This window comes from Schistocerca gregaria, chromosome 1 (genome assembly GCF_023897955.1).
Source record: "Schistocerca gregaria isolate iqSchGreg1 chromosome 1, iqSchGreg1.2, whole genome shotgun sequence".
In the NCBI taxonomy this organism is placed as follows: Eukaryota; Metazoa; Arthropoda; class Insecta; order Orthoptera; family Acrididae; genus Schistocerca; species Schistocerca gregaria.
Genome location: NC_064920.1, coordinates 651,714,152 through 651,738,533, shown reverse-complemented (window position 1 = coordinate 651,738,533; position 24,382 = coordinate 651,714,152). Strand labels below are relative to the sequence as shown.

General features: G+C 41.1%; 1 protein-coding gene across 1 annotated transcript in view; it reads right to left on the bottom strand.

Moving 5' to 3' along the window:
- Nucleotides 1–19,269, bottom strand: part of LOC126267135 (facilitated trehalose transporter Tret1-like) — a 55,434-nt gene extending 36,165 nt beyond the window's left edge. The window contains exons 1-2 of the mRNA XM_049972101.1: nucleotides 19,251–19,269; nucleotides 5,628–6,559 (exon numbers count right to left, since the gene is read on the bottom strand). Coding sequence (XP_049828058.1) covers nucleotides 5,628–6,559; nucleotides 19,251–19,269 — 951 coding nt within the window. The remainder of the gene's footprint in view (nucleotides 1–5,627; nucleotides 6,560–19,250) is intronic.
- Between the last annotated feature and the right edge of the window lie 5,113 nt (nucleotides 19,270–24,382).

Below are 24,382 nucleotides of genomic sequence, written 5' to 3'. Positions count from 1 at the left end.
TTTTGTTGGGAAGTTATATTATTTTATTTTGTGGGGAGGTTACAAACATGATCAGTATAAAGTAAGTACAAAAAAAGAAAAGAAGCTGAGTTGTATTTCGGTTACACGATAAATCTTACGAAGGTAAAAGCTGCCGATTCAACGAAATACCTAGGATTACAATTATAACGTAAACTTGAATCGCCTCATAGAAGATGTATTGGGGATGGCGAATAAAAGTCTGCATCTTATTGACAGAACGAAGATGCAACAGATACACGAAAGATACTGCATGCACTACATCTACACTAACGTCTTCTGGAGTATTGCTGCACTATGTGACCCTCATCATGTGGTACTGATGGAGGACATCGAAAAAGTTCAAAGAGAGGCAGTTCGTTTCGTTTTGTCGCGAAATGGGGGAGAGTGCCATGGATATAATACACTATTCAAGGTGGTGATATTGAAACAAGGGCGTTTTTCGTTGTGGCGAAACCATTTCACGCAATTCTACTCACCAACCTTCTTCTCGAAATGTGAAAATATTTTATTAATTCCCACCTACATAGGCAGAAATGAGCATCATAAAAAAGGGATATCATAGCTCGCACGCAAAGATCTAGGCGTTCATTTTTTTCCACATGCTAATTGCGAGCTTAACGGTCAAGGAATGGTCTGAAAGTGGATCTATGAACCATCTGCCAAGCACTTACGTTTGAGTTACAGGGTACTCATGAAGGTGCAGGTGTATTTCCTACCCCTTCATTCTGATCCGGGCACGTACTCCGTCTCTAGGATTGGTAGCCCTGCGCCTGCTATACGGACGTTTCAGTCACAGCTCCCGCACAAGATAAGTAATTTAAGTAGTAATAAACTGTTTCTAACACTTTAAACTAATTTATTACATTAATTATAGTGCTCTTCAAGCGTACCATTAAAAGTTTTTGTCTTACTCGCGTATTTTCACAGTACTCACGTAAAGTTCGTTTTGTTTACATATCGCGGCCAGGCCGAACTTTTGAGCTTTCAGATTAAACTTCATACCGCAATTTTAAGTGCCTTTACTGATAATTTCGTGTGTTAAATACGTTTGCTGCCCCTTTATATCTGTAGAGTATCGTCATTTCTTAAGTAATTTCCAGTAACAAACTTCTGAACCATTGTTTACATTGTCGCGAGTAGGCCTAATTTTTCATACTCGTATTTTCATTGTTTTCCGGTAACTTAATTGCCGTTCTGTCACTAAAATCGATTTGTACCATGAGTGTAAAGTGCCTGACGTGCCGTAGAATCGTTAGCTCCGGGGTCTGGTGCGATGGATGTAGTAACTTTTTTCATTGGGGCGATTGTAGTGGCGTGGGAATTGGGAAAATGAGCGAGACTCATAAGTGGTTCTGTAGGCTATGCAGTAGAGATAGAAAGATTGTGGAACAGGAGGGGAAAATTGCTGCCCTTCAGGCTGAGTTAGATGAGGCTAGGCGAGAACTGGGCAGGTTAAGGGGGGAGAAGGTAAACAGGGGTGGGAAGTGGCAACAGGCATAAGGAACAGGTCAATAAATTCTTCTGACAGCTTTGTTATCAATGTACAAAATACGTTTGACCTGTTGACTCAGTCAGAAACTAATGAGTCTCTCACAGAAGTAGATGTAGACAGGGCTCAACAAGCTTTCAGCAGCAAATTGAATAAGAAGGTAGGGAAGTCTGCAAAGAGAAAGAAAGTCTTGCTGCTAGGTAGTTCGCATGCTAGGGGTGTGGGCCAACTTCTGCAGGATGAATTAGGGTCAGAAAACCAGGTCACAAGTTTTTTCAAACCTAGTGCTGGACTCGGGCAGGTTACAGAGGATTTTGGTTCACTATGTAGAGGCTTTACTAAGGAAGATACTGTGGTTATTGTGGGTGGTCCGGGCGACAGTATTGACAGAGATCCGTGGTACAGCATTTAGTGTGACTTGGCAAATATTTCATCAGCATCGAGTCATACCAGTGTTGGGTTTGTGTCGGTTCTGGAGCGCCACGACCAGCCTCATTTGAGCTCTTCTGTCAGGAGAGTTAATTTGGAGTTGGAACGGCTACTTGGATCTGTTGCAGGGTCACACATTGGTGTGGTACCTGTTGATTCACTTTGTAGGTGGGACTATACTAGACATGACCTACACCTCAACAAGAATGGGAAGGGTAAACTGGCTGGGCTGATAGAAGGAAATTTAAAGGGGGGAGGAACTACAACTCATGGTGGAAACTCTTTTTAGTGTAAGATCAGTGTCTAGTGGGAAAGTCTGCCAGGCAAGTACTAAAGATGTTAAAAAAGTTCAAGATACTCACAAAAGTAAAGTGAAAAATAATGTTAGTATATTTAATCAAAATATTGGGGGATTGAAGAATAAAATTGATGAGATTCTGCTTTGTTTAGAAGATATAGAAACTAAGAATGTAATAGATGTATTATGTCTGTCTGAGCATCACATTGTCACTGATATGCAAAAGGTTAGTATCAATGGGTACAAATTAGCTGCACATGTAAGTAGAGATAATATGATGAGAGGAGGAGTTGTCATATATGTCAAAAGCTTCCACAGTGTACAAAATTTAGAAACTAAAAAATTTTGTGTAGAGCAACAAATGGAAGCATGTACCACTGTACTAAAACTAAATGATGGCACTTCCATAATTGTAACAGTGTATAGGTCCCCCACAGGGAATTTCCAGCTATTTCTAGAAAACTTGGATGCTTTGTTGTGCTATCTGTCAGACAGGGGGAAGCAAATTATCATTTGTGGGGATTTCCAAGTTGATTCCCTGAAAGAGTGTAATAGGAAGAATGACCTTATAGTATTACTCAGTTCTTTCAATTTGAGCTCCATCATTGATTTTCCTACTTGGATAACAAAGAACAGCAGAACATTGATAGATAACTTTTTTATAGACCAAGATAAATTTAAAGACATAAATGCTTATCCTGTTGAGAATGGTCTTTCAGATCATGGTGCACAGTTAGTTACAGTACATGCCATAGCTCCATGCGGTATTTCAAATCAGAATTTCAAAGCAGTGCGTTCAATTAACAATATAAATATTGCAAACTTTAGGGAAAGCCTAAAGCAGCTAGACTGGGGTGAAGTGTATAAGGAGCCTGATGCAAACTTGAAATATAACTTATTTCACGATACATTTTTAAGGGCATTTGAAAATTGTTTTCCCAAGAAAATGGTTAAACATAATTCCAAGAAAACATATAAAAAACCTTGGCTAACTAAAGGAATAAGAATATCTTGCAACCATAAAAGAGAACTGTATCTAACAGCAAGAGGGAGTACTGACCCCGAAATTGTTCAATATTATAAAAACTATTGTGCAGTACTAAGAAAATTTATTAAAAAGTCCAGAAGCATGTGTATCATGTCTGAGATCAGTAACTCTGATAATAAAATTAAAACAATTTGGAATATTATTGAAAGGGAAACAGGGCAACCAAGAGCACAGGAAGACTTTAGTGCCATAAAACTGAATGACAAGTGTACTAACAAACAATCTGAAATTGAAAATATTTTCAATAATCATTTTTTTAAATGTTGTGGAGAAAATAGGATCTAGATCTTCACTAGAAGAGGCAAGGCTTCTAATAGAAGAGGCCATACCTGTGCAGTTTGAAACAACTGTATTTCCACATACCACTCCCTCTGAAATCAATAAAATAATAAACTCAGTGAAAATAAAAGCTCTTACGGAATTGATGACATTTCAAGCAAGATACTTAAAGCTTGTTCCCCACAGATAAGTAGGATTCTCAGCCACGTATAGTTCTTTGGAGCATGGTGTTTTCCCCGATAGACTGAAATATGCCATTGTAAAACCATTGCATAAAAAGCGGGATACGTCAGATGTCAACAACTATCGCCCAATCTCTCTTCTGAGAGCTCTATCAAAAATTTTTGAGAAAGTTATGTATTCAAGAGTAGCCTCCCATATTTGTAAAAATAAAGTAGTAACAAAATGTCTGTTGGTTTCCAGAAAGACTTTTCAACAGAACATGCTATATATGCTTTCACTGATCAAATGTTAAATGCTCTGAATAACTGGACATGACCCATTGGTATTTTTTGCAATCTCTCAAATGCCTTTGATTGTGTAAATCATGGAATTCTTTTAGATAAGCTAAATCATTATGGTTTGAGGGGGGGCAGTGCACAAATGGTTTAATTCACACTTAACTGGAAGAATGCAGAAAGTTGAAATAAGTGATTCGTGTAATGTTAAGACAACAGCTGATTCCTCAAACTGGGGGACTATCAAGTACAGGGTCCCACAGGGTTCAGTCTTAGGTCCTTTACTGTTCTTGATATACATTAATGACTTACCATTCCTCATTGATGAAGATGCAGAGTTAGTTCTTTTTGCTGATGATACAAGTATAGTAATAACATCCAAAAACTAAGAAATAAGTGATGTGATTGTAAATGATGTTTTTCACAAAATTATTAAGTGGTTCTCAGCAAATGGACTGTCTTTAAATTTTTATACACAGTATATACAGTTCCCTACAGTAAATGGCACAGCTCCAGTAATAAATATAGACTTTGAACAGAAGTCTGTAGCTAAGGTAGAATTTTAAAATTTTTTAGGTGTGGCCATTGATGAGAGGTTAAATTGGAAGCAACACATTGATGGTCTGCTGAAACGTCTGAGTTCAGTTACGTATGCTATTAGGGTTATTGCAAATTTTGATGACAAGAATCTCAGTAAATTAGCTTACTATACCTACTTTCATTCACTGATTTCGTATAGCATCATATTCTGGGGTAATTCATCGTTGAGTAGAAAAGTATTCATTGCTCAAAAACGTGTAATCAGAATAATTGCTGGAGCCCACTCACGATCATCCTGCAGACATCTATTTAAAGATCGAGAGATCCTCACAGTAACGTCACAGTATATATATTCACGTATGAAATTTGTTGTTAATAATCCAACCCAGTTCAAAAGCAATAGTAGTGTGCATAGCTATAACACCAGAAGAAAGGATGATCTTCACTATGCGGGGTTAAATCTGACTTTGGCACAGAAAGGGGTAAATTATGCTGCCACAAAAGTCTTTGGTCACCTACCAAACAGCATCAAAAGCCTGACAGATAGTCAACCAACATTTAAAAATAAATTAAAAGAATTTCTAGATGACAACTCCTTCTACTCTTTGGATGAATTTTTAGATATAAATTAAGGGAGGAGAAGGGAAAAAACTAGCTTAAACATTAGTGTCATGCAATATTTTGTGTAATGTAATATCTTGTACAGACATATTTTATTAACCTGACACGTTCCACATCATTACGAAGCGAGGTATTCATGATCTATGGAACAAGTATTAATCTAATCTAATCTCTAATGAAGTCGTTGTCAATAGGATCTAATCTTCAGTCTTAACTTCCTTCCATCACATTTTCCTTCCTTTCTCTCTGTACTGAGGAAGACAATCTGTTCACAGAATAGATCACCTGCAATGGAAAGTATCAAACCAGACAGCTTGTCATGGTTATGTCAAAAATACAACTGTTTTCATGTTTGTCACGTAAGACATTCTTTGGTGAAAGTGTAGTAGAACCAGAAACCAAATGTCAAAAAATACATAAATATTTATAAAAAAACAGTCTTACGTTGAATCCGATGACGGTTGTGAGCGGCACCCAGTCGAAGGCAGAGGGGACCTGACCCTGGGTCTCGTCCACGTAGAAGTAGGCGCCCATGGCGGTCAGGCAGACACCGCACCCGGCAAGGCCCAGAATCCCGAGCCGCCGCCGACCAACTCTTTCAACAATGAAGGACGACGAAATACTCGATGCCAACATAACGGCCGCTACTATGATGGAGGACACATCTGCGTCGAAACCGCTTCCACTCTTCTCGAATATGTACGTCGTGTAGGTACCAAACGCCACTGCACCAGTGGACAAGTGGAGCAAGACGTACCCGCACATTATCAGCAGAGTCCTGCGGTGCACTGGTACCAAGAAAAGGTCTTTCAGCCTCCCTTTGGTCTCTTGCTTCTGTCGGATTGCTCTGTACATTGAGTCAAGCTCCGAGCGCAGTTCCTCTTGTGTCAACTCGCCTTTGTACCTTACGAGGCTCTTCACAGCTTCAGATTCTCTGTTACGCAGAAGGAAGAAGTACGGTGACTCGGGCATCCACACGAATGTGACAACGAAGATAATGGGGATGGCAGTGCACATGAAGGAAACAGTCGAAACGGACAAGTAGGGCGCTGCGCAGTACATGAAAAGGCTGCCCCAGTTCATCAACACAGTGTGAATCATCATGAGCGTGCCTCGTAATTCGGTGTCAGCGATTTCGCACAGAAACATAGTGGAAGGGCTGCCCATGAGGCCGCCAGTTAAGCTTCCTATCGTCATAGCAACCATCAGCATTGCGTAAGAGTTTGCGAAAGCGACCAGCAGCCACCATACGATGACTGGGGCAGCGGCGGCGAGAATCAGCTTCTTCCTGCCGATGATGTCCACAGCGTAGCCTGCGGTGAACGTCGCTACCAGCCCCGTCAGCGAGTTGATGGAAGCCAGCCACGAGGCCTGGTCTGCGGTGATCGGGACCGGAGAATCCTCTGATTGCAGAATGGGGAGAGTCGTAGCCGACCAAGCCGCGAATGAGCCAAATGCAGTTTGTATCAGCGACGCTGTGGATGAAGACAGTACAACATCGGTATATAAATTGAGCTGTTAAAGCTCGTTATCAGTAACAATGTAAAAAATAGGATGCAACCGAACATTTTTGATCTCTCTTCACTCAATCTTATGGTATAAGTTTTTTGTTCTGTGAACATTTGTGGCAGTGAAACACGGTGCGATCTTCAGATAGCCTTAGACAGGTTCAGTGGTGTGAAATTGTCAGATGAGCACCTTATGAAAATTCGCACGTTACCGATGACTCAAGCTGTCACATCACCATAGAAGATATACCGTAATATGTCAAATGAATTCACTTATTTTAAATGTGACTGCTAATGTTAAAACTTTGGACGTGACTGTAATGTGTATCAATTTGAAAATGCAGATCACTGTTCTTCCTACTAAGTGATTTGGAGGATTATACCTCCATCACTTGATTGTAGGTCAATTAAAAAGGACACCATGTAGCGCTGTCCAATAGCGGAATGCAAAAGACTATATTGGTAGTTGGTCAAAATCTTTGTTCATACATTGATTGTGTCTCTGAAGAATAATTTAACCATGCAGTTGTCATCGTTTTCCTTTCTAGTGGAATGTACATTACACATGCACTTCATCTAAGCAGAAAGTATTTGTTATGTTGTAACAAATGAAAGAAAAAGTAAAATAATAATTTTGCACTGAAAAATTTATGTTGAATTTTAATGGTGCTTATATTAATAAAAATAATAATAGCCTGTGTTTGAATGCTCATAACCAAATAGTTATACAATGAAAATCTTTGTATATAAAAATCAACTTTGTTTATGTTTGTGCTCACAGAACTCGATAAGTAGGTGGTCGATTCAGGTGTAACTTCCACACAGAGTTGAATGCTAACACAGATGTGTTTTCAGAAATCTATTTTTTAAACGTATGTAATATATAAAGAAATATATACTACATCAAGGGGGTCAAGCGGTTACTGAAAATCTGGATAAGTTATAAACCGAATTAATTATAATTCTTACACAACACTGTAATTAACATTTGGATGACGTAAGTTATATTTCTTAATGTATATGTAATAGATAAATTTGTATACATAATGCATAAAAGGGAAACATTATTACAAACGTCTCAAAACATATTGACAGATTTACTTCAAATATATATATATATATATATATATATATATATATATATATATATATATAAATAACAAAACTAGCTGGCGTTCTATGGATCGAAGTATGGAATGTCAGATCCCTTGATCGGGCAGGTAGATTAGAAAATTAGAAAATTTCAAAAGGTTAATGGATAGATTAAACTTAGACATAGTGGGAATTAGCGAAGGTCGGTGGCAGGAGGAACAAGACTTTTGGTCAGGTGAATACAAGGTTATAAATACAGAATCAAATAGGGGTAATGAATAAAAAAAATAGGAGTTCGGGTAAGTTACTACAATCAACATAGTGAACGCATTATAGTGGCCAAGATAGACACGAATCCCACGCCTACGACAGTAGTACAAGTCTATATGCGAACTAGCTCTGCAGATGACGAAGAAATTGAAGAAATGTATGATGAGATAAAAGAAATTATTCAGATAGTGAAAGGAGACGAAAATTTAATAGTCATGGATGACTGGAATTCGAGAGTAGGAAAAGGGAGAGAAGGAAACATAGTAGGTGAATATGGACTGGGGCAAAGAAATGAAAGAGGAAGTCACCTGGTAGAATTTTGCACAGAGCACAACTTAATCATAGCTAACACTTGGTTCAAGAATCATAAAAGGAGGTTGTATACATGGAAGAGGCCTGGAGATACTGTTAGGTTTCAGATAGATTATATAATGGTAAGACAGAGATTTAGGAACCAGGTTTTAAATTGTAAGAGATTTTCAGGGGCAGATGTGGACTCTTACCACAATTTATTGGTTATGAGCTGTAGATTAAAACTGAAGAAACTGCGATAAGGTGGGAATTTAAGGAGATGGGACCTGGATAAACTGACTAAACCAGAGGTTGTACAGAGTTTCAGGAAGAGCATAAGGGAACAATTGACAAGAATGGGGGAAAGAAATACAGTAGAAGAAGAATGGGTAGTTTTGAGGTATGAAGTAGTGAAGGCAGCAGTGGATCGAGTAGGTAAAAAGACGAGAGCTAGTAGGAATGCTTGGCAGACAGATGAAATACTGAATTTAATTGATGAAAGGAGAAAATATAAAAATGCAGGAAATGAATCAGGCAAAAAGGAATAGAATCTTCTCAAAAATGATATCGACAGGCAGTGAAAAATGACTAAGCACGGGCGGCTAGAGGACAAATGTATGGATGTAGAGGCTTATCTCACTAGGGGTAAGATAGATACTGCCTACAGGATAATTAAAGAAACCTTTGGACAAAAGAGAACCACTTGTATGAATATCAAGAGCTCAGATGGAAACCCAGTTCTAAGCAAAGAAGGGAAAGCACAAAGGTGGAAGGAGTATATAGAGGGTCTATACAAGGGCGATGTACTTCAGAGCAATGAACCACTGACAGCCTTGGGAGAGCCAGTCCTGAGAAAACTCTGCCATCTGGTGAGCAAAATGTGTGAGACAGGCGAAATATCCTCAGACTTTAAGAAGAATATAATAATCCCAAAGAAAGCAGACGTTGACAGATGTGGAAATTACCGATCTATCAGATTAATAAGTCACGGCTGCAAAATACTAACGCACATTCTTTACAGACGAATGGAAAAACTGGTAGATGCCGACCTTGGGGAAGATCAATTTGGATTCCATAGAAATATGGGAACACGTGAGGCAATACTGACCTTACGACTTATCTCAGAAGCTAGATTAAGAAAAGGCAAACCTACGTTTCTATCATTTGTAGACTTGGAGAAAGCTTTTAACGGTGTTGACTGGAATACTCCCTTTCAAATTACAAAGGTGGCAGGGGTAAGCTACAGGGAGCGAAAGGCTATTTACAATTTGTACAGAAACCAGATGACAGTTATAAGAGTCGAGGGACATGAAAGGGTAGCAGTGGTTGGGAAGGGAGTGAGACAGGGTTGTAGCCTCTCCCCGATGTTATTCAATCTGTATATTGAACAAGCAGTAAAGGAAACAAAAGAAAAATTCAGAGTAGGTATTAAAGTCCATGGAGAAGAAATAAAAACGTTGAGGTTCGCCGATGACATTGTAATTCTGTCAGAGACATCAAAGGACTTGGAAGAGCAGTTGAAGGGAGTGGACTGTGTCTTGAAAGGAGTATATAAGATGAACATCAACAAAAGCATAACGAGGATAACGGAATGTAGTCGAATTAAATCTGGTGATGCTGAGGGAATTAGATTAGGAAATGAGACACTTAAAGTAGTAAAGGAGTTTTGCTATTTGGGGAGCAAAATAACTGATGATGGTCGACGTAGAGAGGATATAAAATGTGGCCATCGAGTATAGATTTAAGTGTCAGGAAGTCGTTTCTGAAAGTATTTGTATGGAGTGTAGCCATGTATGGAATTGAGACGTGGACGATAAATAGTTTGGAGAAGAAGAGAATAGAAGCCTTTGAAATGTGGTGCTACAGATGAATTCTGAAGATTAAATGGGTAGATCACATAACTCATGAGGAAGTATTGAATAGGATTGGGGAGAAGAGGAGTTTGTGGCACAACTTGATAAGAAGAAGGGACCGGTTAGTAGGACATGTTCTGAGGCATCAAGGGATCACAAGTTTAGAGATGGAGGGTAGCGTGGAGGGTAAAAATCGTAGAGGGAGACCAAGAGATGAATACACTAAGCAGATTCAGAAGGATGTAGGTTGCAGTATATACTGGGAGATGAAGAAGCTGCCACAGGATAGAGTAACATCCGGTCTCAGGACTGAAGACCACAACAATATATATATATATTGCTTGATCTTTGACGGTACATGCTGCTACACTGAACTGGTACGTCTGACGAAATGCTTGATCTTTGACGGTACATGCTGCTACACTGAACTGGTACGTCTGACGAAACAAACCGTGGCAATAACCTTTCTGAGATCTTTATAATAAAAGAAAGAAATGGAAGGTCACAGTAACGGAAATTCTTCTATTACAAATCAAGTACTGTGCGAGCATTATACACTACTAGCCATTAAAATTGCTACACCAAGAAGAATTCCAGATGATAAACGGGTATTTATTGGACAAATATATTATACTAGAACTGACATGTGATTACATTTTCATGCAATTTGGGTGCATAGATCCCGAGAAATCAGTGCCCAGAACAACCACCATCGCAGGGATCGAATGAAGGGTAGAGCCACGAGTCGTAACACTTCTGAAATGTAACGTTCACTGGTCAAAGTGCCGCCAATGTGAACAAGAGGTGACCGAGACGTGTAACCAATGGCATCCCACACCGTCACTCTGAGTGATACGCCAGTATGGCAATGACGAATACACGCTTCCAATGTGTGTTCACAGCGATGTCGCCAAACATGGATACGACCATCACGATGCTGTAAACAGAACCTGGATTCAGCCGAAAAAATGATGTTTTGCCATTCGTGCACCCAGGTTCGTCGTTGAGTACATCGCAGACGCTCCTATCTATGATGCAGCGTCAAGGGTAACCGCAGCCATGGTCTCCGAGCTGATACTCCATGCTGCTGGAAACGTCGTCGAACTGTTCATGCAGATGGTTGTTGTCTTGCAAACGTCCCCATCTGTTGACTCAGGGATCGAGACGTGGCTGCACGATCCGTTACAGCAATTGGGTTAAGAAGCCTGTCATCTCGACTACTAGTGATACGAAGTCGTTGGGATCCAGCACGGCTTTCCGTATTACCCTCCTGAACGCACCGATTCCATATTCTGCTAACAGTCATTGTATCTTGACCAACGTGAGCAGCAATGTCGCGATACGATAGACCGCTATCGCGGTGACATCGGAAACGTGATGGTACGTGATGGTACGCATTTCTCCTACTTACACCAGGCATCACAACAACGTTTCGCCAGGCAACGTCGATCAACTGCTGATAGTGTATAAGAAATCGGTTGGAAACTTCCCTCATATCAGCACGTTGTAGGTGTCGCCACCGGCGTCATCCTTGCGTGAATGCTCTGAAAAGCTTATCATTTGCGTATCACAGCATCTTCTTCTTGTTGATTAAATTACGCGTCTGTAGCACGTCATCTTTGTGGTGTAGCAATTTTAATGGCCAGTAGTGTATATACGCCTGAGGTCAGGGTGTTGTAACAGTTTGGTCAGGAAGTGGTCGTTTAGCTATCCAGCACAATACGTTTACCCTGGATTAGAGATAACGGTAAACAGGATTATTTAGTACCAGTGAGGTGTCAGTTTGGCAGTTTGTCTGGGCACGAGCTGCTCTCTACCAGAGCTGTCACGGCTGTTTGTTCTTTACGTAGGTTTACGGGTCATCTGCCTAGTAGTTGTACTGAATGTAGATGGGCGATGATTTGACAGAAGAATTAATTTGCGTTTACTTTTTTGTGTAGGATTAAATTGGAGTTTGTGTTAATCAGGTTAATTAAGGTAATGGTAGAGTATGCAAAATGGTGGTAACACGTTGTACTACTGAAGATGCAGTTGCTGCTTTAACTCAGCAGTGCAAACGTTAACAGAGCATTTTGAGGGCATGAAGGATGAATATTTCGAACTTAATCGTGAGTTAGAGGCTCTTAAAGAGAGTCATGATCAGTCAAAATCTGAGGCTCGGGAGAGTAAGCGAGGACTGGGAGTGCCTTCTGTTCTGTATTCCTGCCATTGGTCCCTGTGATTAATCCTTTCTCTGGTAGGGAAACAAATTCCTTAAGGATATTTGGGAAACTGCGGAAGCGCGGGTGGTCAGATGAAGTAACCCTGTATGTTCCTAATATGCGTTTAACGGGGAACACCAAACCTATGTTGTGTACCACGAGACAATGTGTAAAGCACGTTGTCCTAGGAGTGGTCCAACAGTACCAAAAACAGGGAAGTGCGTGATTTTCTTAGGAGAAATTAAGTACGTTGTCGATGCAGCTCCAGGAGTCAGTGGAAGTGTTCTCAGGTAGAATCCATAAGCTAAACGCAAAGACGTAAGTACAGATCCAGAATGCAGAAACTAGTAGGTTACTGTTACAGGAGGCAGAAAATAGACCGGTGGATGGTTTTTTGCGTTGTATACATGGTGAAATATCACGAAGGGTACGGATACATTACCCAGAGGACTTCAGTTTTTAGGATGCAGCACTTACAGATTAAGCGGATATGACCATAAAGAAGAGAGTGGACCATTGCGTGATCGCTATTGAAGTAAAGTGTTATTGTTGTAGTTGGGAGGAGCATGTAAGGAAGCAGTGTAACCTACTAGAGTCCTATGTGTGTGGCATAGAGGGCCACCAGGCATTTGAGTGTAGATGTAGAAATGTAGAAAGGATGGAAACCTCTGGCAAGGGAAGCAGCCCTTAAATGGAAACTGGATTGCTTCAACTGTCGGAAGGACGTCCCGATAGACCATAACACGGCACAAGTTAGTGCACGGATGGAATGTAGCTTAGTGGGCTTGGTGAGTGGCAGGAAAAAGAGATTTTTGGTGGTCACAGATGCGAATGTGTTAATTACGTCTGGACTTCGTGAGAAAGAGGAGACTGGGGCCAACATGGTATACGTTACGTGGTGTTGGCGATGATAGGGTGGAATCATTGGGTACAGCACCACTGGAGTTTTCAGTCAGGAAACTAAGTTCAGCGAACTCATGGAGGCGTTGCCAAGCGTAGGCGAAGGTTGTTCAGTGATTCTCGGGCTAGACTTTCTCGGCAAATATCACGCTAAGACTGATTTATTGAAACGCACAGGGGAACTCAGTGGGATTGGTTTCAGCTGGGGGAGGAGTTGCAATAGGGACGATGGCACGAGGTTCATCTATCATGGGAGTGAGACCAACTATAGTGCGCACGTTTTCAGTAAAGATCGATAAGCAGGATAAAATATCAGCAGCTACTGGAAGATGGTGTGGATTTCAGTGGATATCTATTGCCGAAGAAAACATTATATGTAGTTGAACCGCTCTTAAGCAATGAAAAGCTGGGTATTTCTCATTGTTTTGTCCGCATGTGAGTGACATTAATGGTGAACGATGATTTATGGTTAGTGTGGATGACTCTGGCGGAGGAGAGCCGACTCTTCACAAAGGGTACAATAATAGTAACTCTGGAAGTCTTGGAAGACGAGGAAATCGATAAGTCTAGACTAGAGGAAAGCCATAAGCAAAACGTCGATAAGGAAGTGTTACGAGAGAAAGTAGATTATTTGAAGGACAGTGATCAAATGGCAGTTAACAACATGTTGCTGAGGTTTCGTCATTTTGTGCATCTGTGGCTTCTTCAGCTCCACAGTGTGCTGCATCGATTAGTTTCCCTGACTTCAAAAAATGGTTCAACTGGCTCTGAGCACTATGGGACTTAACATATGAGGTCATCAGTCCCCTAGAACTTAGAAGTACTTAAATCTAACTAACCTAAGGACATCACACACATCCATGCCCGAGGCTGGATTCGAACCTGCGACCGTAGCAGTTGCGCGGTTCCGGACTGAAGCGCCTAGAATCGCTCGGCCACCGCGGCCGGGGTGCGAATTGAAGGCTACAAGCAACCCCACTGATGCAACTTCAGATACCAATAGGGAAAGCGCAACAATTTCATGGAAACCATACCATAGAGCAAAGAAACTGCAACCAGTGGTAGAAGAATTTATTGAACAACTACAGAATGGGATCATAGAACCGAGTGATACTCCCTGGAGTGCAAATATTGTCATTGTGTCACAAAGGCCAGCGGATGGGATACGAAAGTACAGATTTTGCTGTGATTACACGTATCTGAACGAGCGAACCACTGCAGATGCTTATCCATTTCCAAACATGACGGAAACTTTGGATAATCTGGGCCACTGTCGGTTCTTTACAACTATAGACCTAAGGGGTGGATACCATCAATTGGAGATGGCGCCTGAAGGTAGGCCTAAAACAGTTTTTACCGTCCCAGCAGAACATTTTCATTGCAAACGCATGCCATTTGGACAAAAAAAATGGTTCAAATGGCTCTGAGCACTATGCGACTCAACTGCTGTGGTTATCAGTCCCCTAGAACTTAGAACTACTTAAACCTAACTAACCTAAGGACATCACACACATCCATGCCCGAGGCAGGATTCGAACCTGCGACCGTAGCAGTCGCACGGTTCCGGACTGCGCGCCTAGAACCGCGAGACCACTGCGGCCGGCATTTGGACTAAAGAACGCCTGACAACTTTTCAACGGTTGTTACACGGGGTACTGAGAGGACTAAAGCCGAAAACGTGTCTATCTCTATGACATAACTGTCTGTTGAAAGTATTTACCAGAGCATATGAGACGTTTGGAGGATGTCTTTAGTAGACTACACTCGGCATGTTTTACGTTAAGTGTGTGCACAAGTGCCATTTTGCGCAAACTGACGTAAATCGTTTGGGTGCACGTGATTAGTGAGTGTGCCATACAGACATATCCACGTCTTACAGATGCAGTTCAAAATTATCCAGTATAGTCGTTCAATGACCTTTGTAATTATTATAGATGGTTCGTGAAAGACCTTGCAAAAATAGCCAGACCGTTGGACAAGCTACTGAAGAAGGGCACGAAATTCCATTGGTCGCAGGAATGTCAGGAAGCATTTGAAGAATTGAAAAAAAAACTAGTTTCAGATCTATTACTGATTTCCCTGAATTTCGAGAAAGAGTTTATCCTTTCATATGACGCTGCAAACGATGCAGTCTGTTGTGTCTTTGGGCAGACGGTAGATGGTCAGGAACATCCGGTGGCCTACACTTCAAGGCAGTTAAACAAGGCAGAGAGTAACTAGGTAACAATGGAGAAAGAGATGTTGGCGGCCATATACGGTATAACATATTTTGGATGTTATCTGTATTGTAGGAAGTTTAAGGTCGTGACGGATCGTGCCTCAGTGAAATAGTTGCTTGTTTTGAAAGATCCATCTAGTAGATTCACTCTGTGGGCACTTAAGCTCAATGAATTCGAGTACGAGGTAGATCTTAAACAAGGATGATCGCACGCAAATGCAGATTCGTTAAGCCGCGGAATAGCAATGTTAAGTACGCTAGGGAAGAGCTTTGAAGAGTGGAGGCAGGCACAGGCAAGGGATAAAGAGTATCAGGTATTTAAGACCCAGCCCCATGAGGGCTTGTTCTGTAGAATAACGAGGTGTGGACCACGTGTGGTTATTCCAGAGGGATTTTGGAGGGACGTTTTGCAGAAAGCTAATGACCATATGTTGTCAAGTCACAGTGGGCAAGGAGCGAGGTGGCGCAATGGTTAGCACACTGGACTCGCATTCGGGAGGATGACGGTTCAATCCCGTCTCCGGCCATCCTGATTTAGGTTTTCCGTGATTTCCCTAAATCGTTTCAGGCAAATGCCGGGATGGTTCCTTTGAAAGGGCACGGCCGATTTCCTTCCAAATCCTTCCCTAACCCGAGCTTGCGCTCCGTCTCTAATGACCTCGTTGTCGACGGGACGTTAAACACTAACCACCACCACCACCACAGTGGGCGACGTGCGATGGACAGACATGTAGCAGAGAAGTTTTGTTGGAGGAACAGGAAGTGTGACTTGGAGCAGTACTTTAAGGACTGTGTGCCATGCACGCAGAGGGTCAACATGACACATCAGAAAATGCTATTGCAAAGGCTAGCACAGGCGTCCAGCCCATTTTCTATGTTGAACTTGGATGTCTTCGGGCCATTTAATAAAACACCTGCAGATAATAAGCATGTCCTCACGATCATCGACCATTTTTCTCGATTTTTGGCAATGCTACCGATGCCAGACCAATGGACCGGTACTGTAGTGCAAGCGTTAGTAAACAACTGGATATTAAAGTTTGTGGTGCCTGAAACCGTAATTACAGACCAAGGGGCGAATTTTGTCTTGGATTTAATGAAACAACTATGTCGTGTGTTGCGTATAAGGAAGTTAGAGACGAGTTCATTTCATATGCAGACTAATGGAAAAATGGAATGCGTGGACAAGACAATTGCAAAGATGTGGAGCTATTACATAGTTTCCATGCACGACGATTGGGACTCCTATGTACCTTATTTACAGTGTGGTTATAATTCGCAGGTTCATACTGCAACAGGCCTGTCGCCATTTTAGGTGGTGCACAGTAGCAAACTGCCACCTCCCTTTGACGTTTTTATTCCTAAATTAGGACCAGATCGTGAGTGGGTGATGGAGTTTGCAGAAGAATTAGGGAAGTTTGGAGGAATGTGCAAAAGGTGCTAGAACGCTAGGAAAACCACACAGATGCATTGGCAAATTGCTGCAGTACCACATGGGACAATTGTTAATGGTCACTAGTCCCTATACGTCAAAGGGGAAAACGAAGAAATTTTTGGCAAAATACCAGGGACCATACCAGGTCATGGAAATGACCTCACCAGTCAAAGCGAAGATACAGTTCTCCACAAAAACTGTTATACACGTCAGTCGCATAAAACCGTTTAAAGTAATGGTAGGGGGAATACCAGAGTTATCGGCAGCTAATCGGAAAGTGTATGTTACAAAGGGTGAAAAGAAGGAACCTGGAATTGGTTAGCAACGTAAGGTGCACTATGTGCCGTATGGGTTAAGGTTGCGTAAGTACGTTGCATGGTTGAGATTTGTTGGTTTATTGCGTCAGGGAGTAAATATTGTTTTTTTCCATAGGGATATTTGTTGTTTTCCTTTGTTGCGGAGTTGTTGGTTTTTCATGTCATGACTAATGATACAGTATTTTGTGGTTTGTACGTTCTCAGAAAGAGGGAGAGGGTGATAGAGTAACTCGTGATCTGTCCGGATGTCCACAAATGTGGACATGTGAAGCGAGTTTGTTTCTGGCTATAGTCCGTATTCACTCCAGAAAACATATTGTTGAATTGCTACGATGGAGGCAGATCGGTAGGGTTGCAAAAACTCGAGCTCCGGGAAAGTGGAATGATCATTAATGGCATGACTTGTGAGGCAGTCGGGAAGGATATTCGTCTCTTGGCTACACTCACAGGCTCAGCTGTTATGACACTGTCACGGAATACATTGTATTGGTCAGAATGAGAGTAATCCGTGTCCAAAATTTAACATATTTAAATGACTCACTCAATACAGAGCTTTTGCAGTAATTGGGCAGATTAATAACGTCCAAGCAAGAGGAAATTTCGGTGGAACAAATGTGGCAGCATGTACGCCATTTCCGGAAAGAACAGGAGCATAACGTATTAGCGGTGAGTGTGTCGGTCACCAGTTGTCATGTGTTTCTAGCAGAATTTTTCGTACTGTAGACATGCCAACACACAAGTTACCAGTAGAATGGTTGACCGGCATCGGTCGGGGAAGCAATTAGTTTTCAGGCCTTTGTTACTGTATAATGGTACGATAAGGGATGCATGGTAGTGGTAAAATGTGTGCAGAAGTCCTGTATGGTGAATTCGGGAGACTGTCGTCAATTTATACATTATTAGAGTTAAGATAGTGCAGCATAATGTTAAAGATTTGGTCAAATCTTTTCGGAAAGTACGAGATATGCTGCGTCACAAATAAGTACAGATGTGGATTTAGGGAATTCTTGTAAATCTCATGCAGCTATGGCTGGAAGGCAGTAGTTAAGAGAACGACTGACGCATCAGATGGCAGGCACGGGCAATGGTAATATTTTGCAAACGATTCTACGAGGCAGGTTTATGAAACTGCTCACAGGCGGGAAGTCACAGCGTGGCAGGCGCTATATATAAATATAAAATAATCAGGGCAGCAGAGGACACCGACATGCTGCGAAGAACTCATATATTGCAGCTATAACAACGGCTAGTGACCTGTATGTAGGGGTCAAAGCGGGCTGAAGAAAGCTGACATAATTAGCAAAGAGCACTCGTGCCCCCCCTCCCCCTCCCCTCCCCGAAGAACTATGTTAGAGGCATAGGGAAAAGACGTATGAATAAGCGAGCCTGGAGGCTCAAAGCCCACAGTTTTGTCGCCATTTTGTCCATGTCTAGAACAAGATAGAAAGGTGAGTGTTTAAACTGGAGGCCAACCGCGACAACCTGTTGGATATCGGCGGCCAACTGGCCCTATGAAGCCACTTCCAGCTTCCGCTGCACGGACGCGTCATAACTGTGGCGAGGTGAGTCTCACCTTGAAGCTACATCGGCACGAAGAGCGAGAGGGCAGCTGGCCTCTATTCTCTGGGTGACTTCGTCTGGTGGACTGCAAACTGCCGTCCGCAGGGGTGGGGCCGGGGCGCGAACTCGCAGCCTCCCGGGTGCAAAGCTGTCTGCGGGCACTGAACGAGCTGCCGTGGGCAGATGGCCGGAGCTGCTAAGGCTTACTACAACGGCGGCGGTCGGCTGCTTCCCTTGGGCCCTCTACAAGGGGTCCACGAGTCGGACTTGAGGGAGCAGTCAGCCATGGTCTGGGCCACGGGCACAGCTAACCCCCGAAGGGCCACTTAGCTGCGGCAGTGAGTAGGACTGCTACGTCCTCACGGCTGGGCAACCGGACGCCGATGGTGCAGATTCCGGCACTCGCGTTTGCCCTGACTCACGCACACTGCGCGGCGCCATCGCCGAGTTCACGGCAAGACCGGCTGCGTGGCTTCAATCTAATAATGTCGATGACATACTTGTCTTTATTTCTCTGCACTGCTTGGCTTGAGTTATCCCTCTCTCCCAAACCATACCTACAAGTCGTTTCTCCCTTGTTTCTCCCTTATATATTCTTTCTCATTTTATACGTTTTTAAACATAAACTATATACTGAACATTGTGCTGTTTTATATTTTTTCTCACAGACGGTTTCACAGGAAACAGCAAAGCTGTATTTCTAGCATAGTGGACAATGATGGAATACTCCTATTGAATCTGAATTTGGAATAATAATAAACTAGGCTCAAGGTCAGGGAAGGGTTGGTGGATGAGGAGATGGAAAGAGTTGTGGGAGGAAATGGATATGCAGAGCAGAAAGAAGGAGAAGGACAGAGAGAGAGGGCAGGGGGGACATGAAGCGAGAGGGGGTTCAGAAGACGGGCAGAAAGTGAGGGGGAAGGTGGAGGAAATAGACGAAAAGAGGGGGGTGGGAGAAGATGGACAGGGACGATGGGGAAGGAGATTATGACGTATATCCAATTCCGATATGTACTATGGACGTGTGTTTTCTCTTTCCTTTCTTTTCCATTTAACTGGACTGAATGACTGTAACGTGTGGCCAGGTACTAGTCTTACTTTATAGCTTCTTCACAGTTAAGTGGAAATAGTTTAGAACGAGCACAATGCCACTAATGTAGTCTCCAGTGAATTAGAGATCTGGTAATGGTATGAAAGTGAAGCTATTCGAGGCTGCCCGGGCACAAAGTGTAAGAGGTAACCAGTGGGGTGAACCTTTTCATTGTGTACAACCATTTTTAATTGTAAAAATACAAGTTCAGTGTTGTTACGAAATTTGGATGCTACGCCAGATGGTGGACTACAGAATAGCATAGAAGAAAAACTTGTCAAATTTTCTTGAAAGACATGCTGGTTATTAACTATGGCAATTGTCGTACTACAGCATAGTGGAATATTACCTAACTGAAGTAGTAGAGGATGGTTGTATAGTGAGAATACTCACTCCAGCACAAAAGTGAGCGAGGATCCATGACAACGAAGCGTGAAATAAACGCTCACTTTTTTCAGACGTTATGTATTTGCAATTAGTAGATGAAAGTGAACTGATAGCTGAAGTCTTTATCAATATCGGATGGGTGCTTTACAACACTGTCGACTAACACTAAAGATACTACCATGCAGAGTATTGTCACAAACATATACTTCGCTCGCAGAATGTTACCTCAATAGGACCCAATATAGGATGTAATACATTGTTATGGGAAATAAATGTGCAAGATAACATGAAAGTAACGTAGGGACTGGCCCAGGGAAATATAGCAAGACTTCTAATATTCTCAATATGCATACAAGATTTTTTATATTGAGACAGCAGCACTATCAGATTGCTTACTGAAAACTGAATTGTGTATAGAAAAGTTTTTGTGCTGTATCGTCGTAAGGCTATACAGAGTACCTGGTGTATTCGTGTATGGAGCCTATCATTTTAGGTGATATGCTTTGCCAAAAGTGAACAGTTCCTGCGAATCATTTCAACGCGGAGATGTATATCAATTGCTTCTGTCAGTCATGAGGCCAGATATGAGTGTGATTTCTGTTGATATTACAGCAGTCGAGGTTTTATGATTCATGCCCTATAAATTTTCAGGAAAGTGAAACTGGATGATAACACACTCTCTAAGGGAGTGCACAACCATGGGACATCACTTTTAGTGACTAGTATAATGCCTGCACCTTTTATAGGGTATATTCAGAGCGTAGCCCATCGGTATCGTTGCAGATACTTTCATTAGTATGGTGATTCATCTCCATTAATTTCATTAACGTGAGGAAACAGTATATTTTTATTACCCAAGTAGTTTTGTTCGCAGATGCACGTTAGCAAATAAGACATCGGAATCCGTATTGCGGTTTGGATGAAATTTTAATCGATGATCATTTGTTCCTACACAATGGTTTAGGGTTTACCCATAAGAGAAACTTGAAAATCAACCACTTTTGGTACAAATATGACCAATGTTACTTTGTTTACGTTATGTCTGCATTTAAATTTAAATTTCAATTCTGTAGATTCTTTAACATTAGTGTCTTTTAATATCTATTCTGTCTTGGGCATTAAATATTGCTGCTGTTGTGGGTTAGTAAGTGATGGGGTGTTCAGTGGAGACTGTAAATTCTGGTTTCGTAAGGGCGAATGCAGTGGGGTAGGAAACGGAGTAGCTATTTAGACTCTTAAGTGGACGTGTAGAATTTTCAGTAGAGACAGGAAAATCGGAGAAATGGAGCTTAGAATTAGTGGCGTTCAAGGAGATAGTAAGGAGGCGAAAATTGAAATAGGGCAATTAAGAAAGAAACAAGAAATTAGCAGAATTTAAATTAGGGCAATTAAGAAAAGAAAACGAAACTAGGACATGACAGAAGGTAACAGGAAATGGCAGAAGAGACGTTAGTTAGCAGAGCTCGTTCTGTGGAAGACTGAATAATAAATATGACCTGTTACTTGAGGTATGGGGTAAAGAGACTTATTGAGCAGCAAATGCAGACAGCGAGCAGCAGACTGGTAGAACAAATATTTCGGCTAGATATAAAGTGAAACCAGTCACGAAAACAAAAGGCTTCTTGAGAGGTAGCAGTCGTGGAAGGCCTGCAGACCAAGAGCTGCAGGAAAAATCAGTATTATGATTCCAGGACATAGCTATTGTGAAACCAAGTGCTAGTCTTGGGCACGTCGTAAAGACCTTAATGCATTATCTAGGGTTCTGAATAGAGAGCATGAACAACTGATAATTGGGGTACAGGGTCTGACCAGGAACAATTTGAGATACGGGATTAGGAGTGACCTGAGCATTAGTGGTGCACACTATCGTTAGCCTTTTCCAAGCTCTTCAGCGGCACGATCATTTTTATCTTACCAACGGTGGAAAACAATTAACATGGATCTGAGAGGGTTACTGTGGACTTTGGAGAGACCTCACATTGGATGTGCCCCAGTTCATGGTGCTGGGAAACAGGCATACATGAAGTATGGCCTATGTATAACTAGGGAGGGGAAAGAAAGCCTAGAGAATAAGGGGGACTCATTGACACATGACAAAATTACTGAAAATATTGCTGTGGAAGGAGCGCCTTTTCTTAGGTTAACATCTTCAACCAGACACACAGTACCGAAATAGTTTCAAATAACTGATGTACAGATACTGAAAGACTAGAGATTTGGGAATACGCTTTAGCATCATGCACTAATATTTTAGGGGCCTGAACAAAAAAGTTAATAATCATATGCCTAAATGAGTTGTTGAGGGGAAATTTTGTTGAAGAACATGGTCTTTCTGTACTCTATGTAAACGCAGAAGAGGAACTATTGAGTGTTGAAGATTATAAATTAGCAGCTTTCTACCCCATAAGCAATATCGAGAAAGTAAAAGTAGCATGTACATGACAAGTAATAACAAATTCAGAACTATAGCCGTATAACAGTTCTGCACAGTGTAGTAGTTTCTGTACAGAACGCATGCTAGCATGTGAATGGAAAGTCACACTATTATTACAATTCATACATCCTAAGGAAAATTTCGTAACTACTTAAAAAAATTTGAAACTCTGTCACGTAACCTCTGTAAACAATATGAAGCAAGTGAGAATTAGTGGTGAGTTCAACATTTATATACTTTAAGAAGTCTGAGTAAACAACGTAAGAAATTACTTAACACTTGTCTTTCAGCTTCATTTATAAGCTCCCACACAAGCATTGTACAAGATAGCATATGAGGATGCATGAAATAAATAAAAAGAAATGGAAAGTCACAAGGATAAGTGATGAAAGTGGAAGAGAAGGAATTTTAAGTACGTGCGAAATATAGACTGGAAGAATGTATAAAACATCGATTGTTGCAATGGAAATTATAATGTAGTGTGCATACTTCAGAAATATTTGTTCAGAAAAATTAACATGCTTAAGTAAATTAAATGCCCCTATAACTTTTGTGACTAGTGGAATCAAAACAACATACAAAATTATGAGTAGGAACTACTTAGAACCAATCAAGGGACATGAATGATGACACAGTTATATTGTATGACAGGCTGTAAAACTCTAAGCAAAGACATCAAAGTATATATATATATATATATATATATATATATATATATATATATATATATATATATATATATATATATATGTGTGTGTATATATATATATATATATATATATAATCTTTTTAGTGGTAGGGGCTTCTTTATTGTTGACGCCATATATAAATATATTCCAGATAGTTCTTATCTTTTTAGGATAGGGACTTGGTTTTGTTGACGCCATATATATTGAACAATGAGTTAATTTCTTGACAGGTAAATAATGGCTCAAACATAGACCCAGTATAGAAGAAGTTTTTAACTACTCTTCTGTCAGTAGCAAATAATTTTGCACTGAACGCATTTTCTTATGCATATTTTGTACCCTCTAAAGCAACACCACCAAAAGGAGTAGTGCCCCTATGAATTACTTCCAAGCAGAAACTAATTCATAAGACATGCTGAAGCTTCATGTGCAAAACCTCGAAGAGCTGGCACACCATTAGCAAAACATTAAAGCAGGTTCGAATTAAAGTTAAGACTTAATTTTTACAGAGTAGTTTAGTCTCAATAAAGTTGAGGTCAGTCTCTGAGTAGCCACACTAATTGAAGTTTTCTTTGGCAATAGAATAAGACAGAAGTCGATCTTCGTCCCAATCCTGTGGACTTTAAAGTCTAGCGATTCATACGTTACTTCTTTAAACGTCGACAAAATTGCTCAAGAATACCTTTAAACCTTGAATTTACTCCTCTTCTGCAGTTGATATATGAAAATCACTGAAATGCTTAACACAAGAAGTATAAGAAGACAATAATTTATGTTGTGACATCAGTGCTGTTTTCGACTCGGAAAATGGCATTTTTATTAACATTTGAAAACTTTAAAAAGATATGAAATATGTCCTGTGTCTTAAAAAAATCATGTACAGGCCATGCATGACAAAACTATTTGATTTTTGGCTCGTCATTAGGAACATATAAAATAACCTAAGATGTAGAT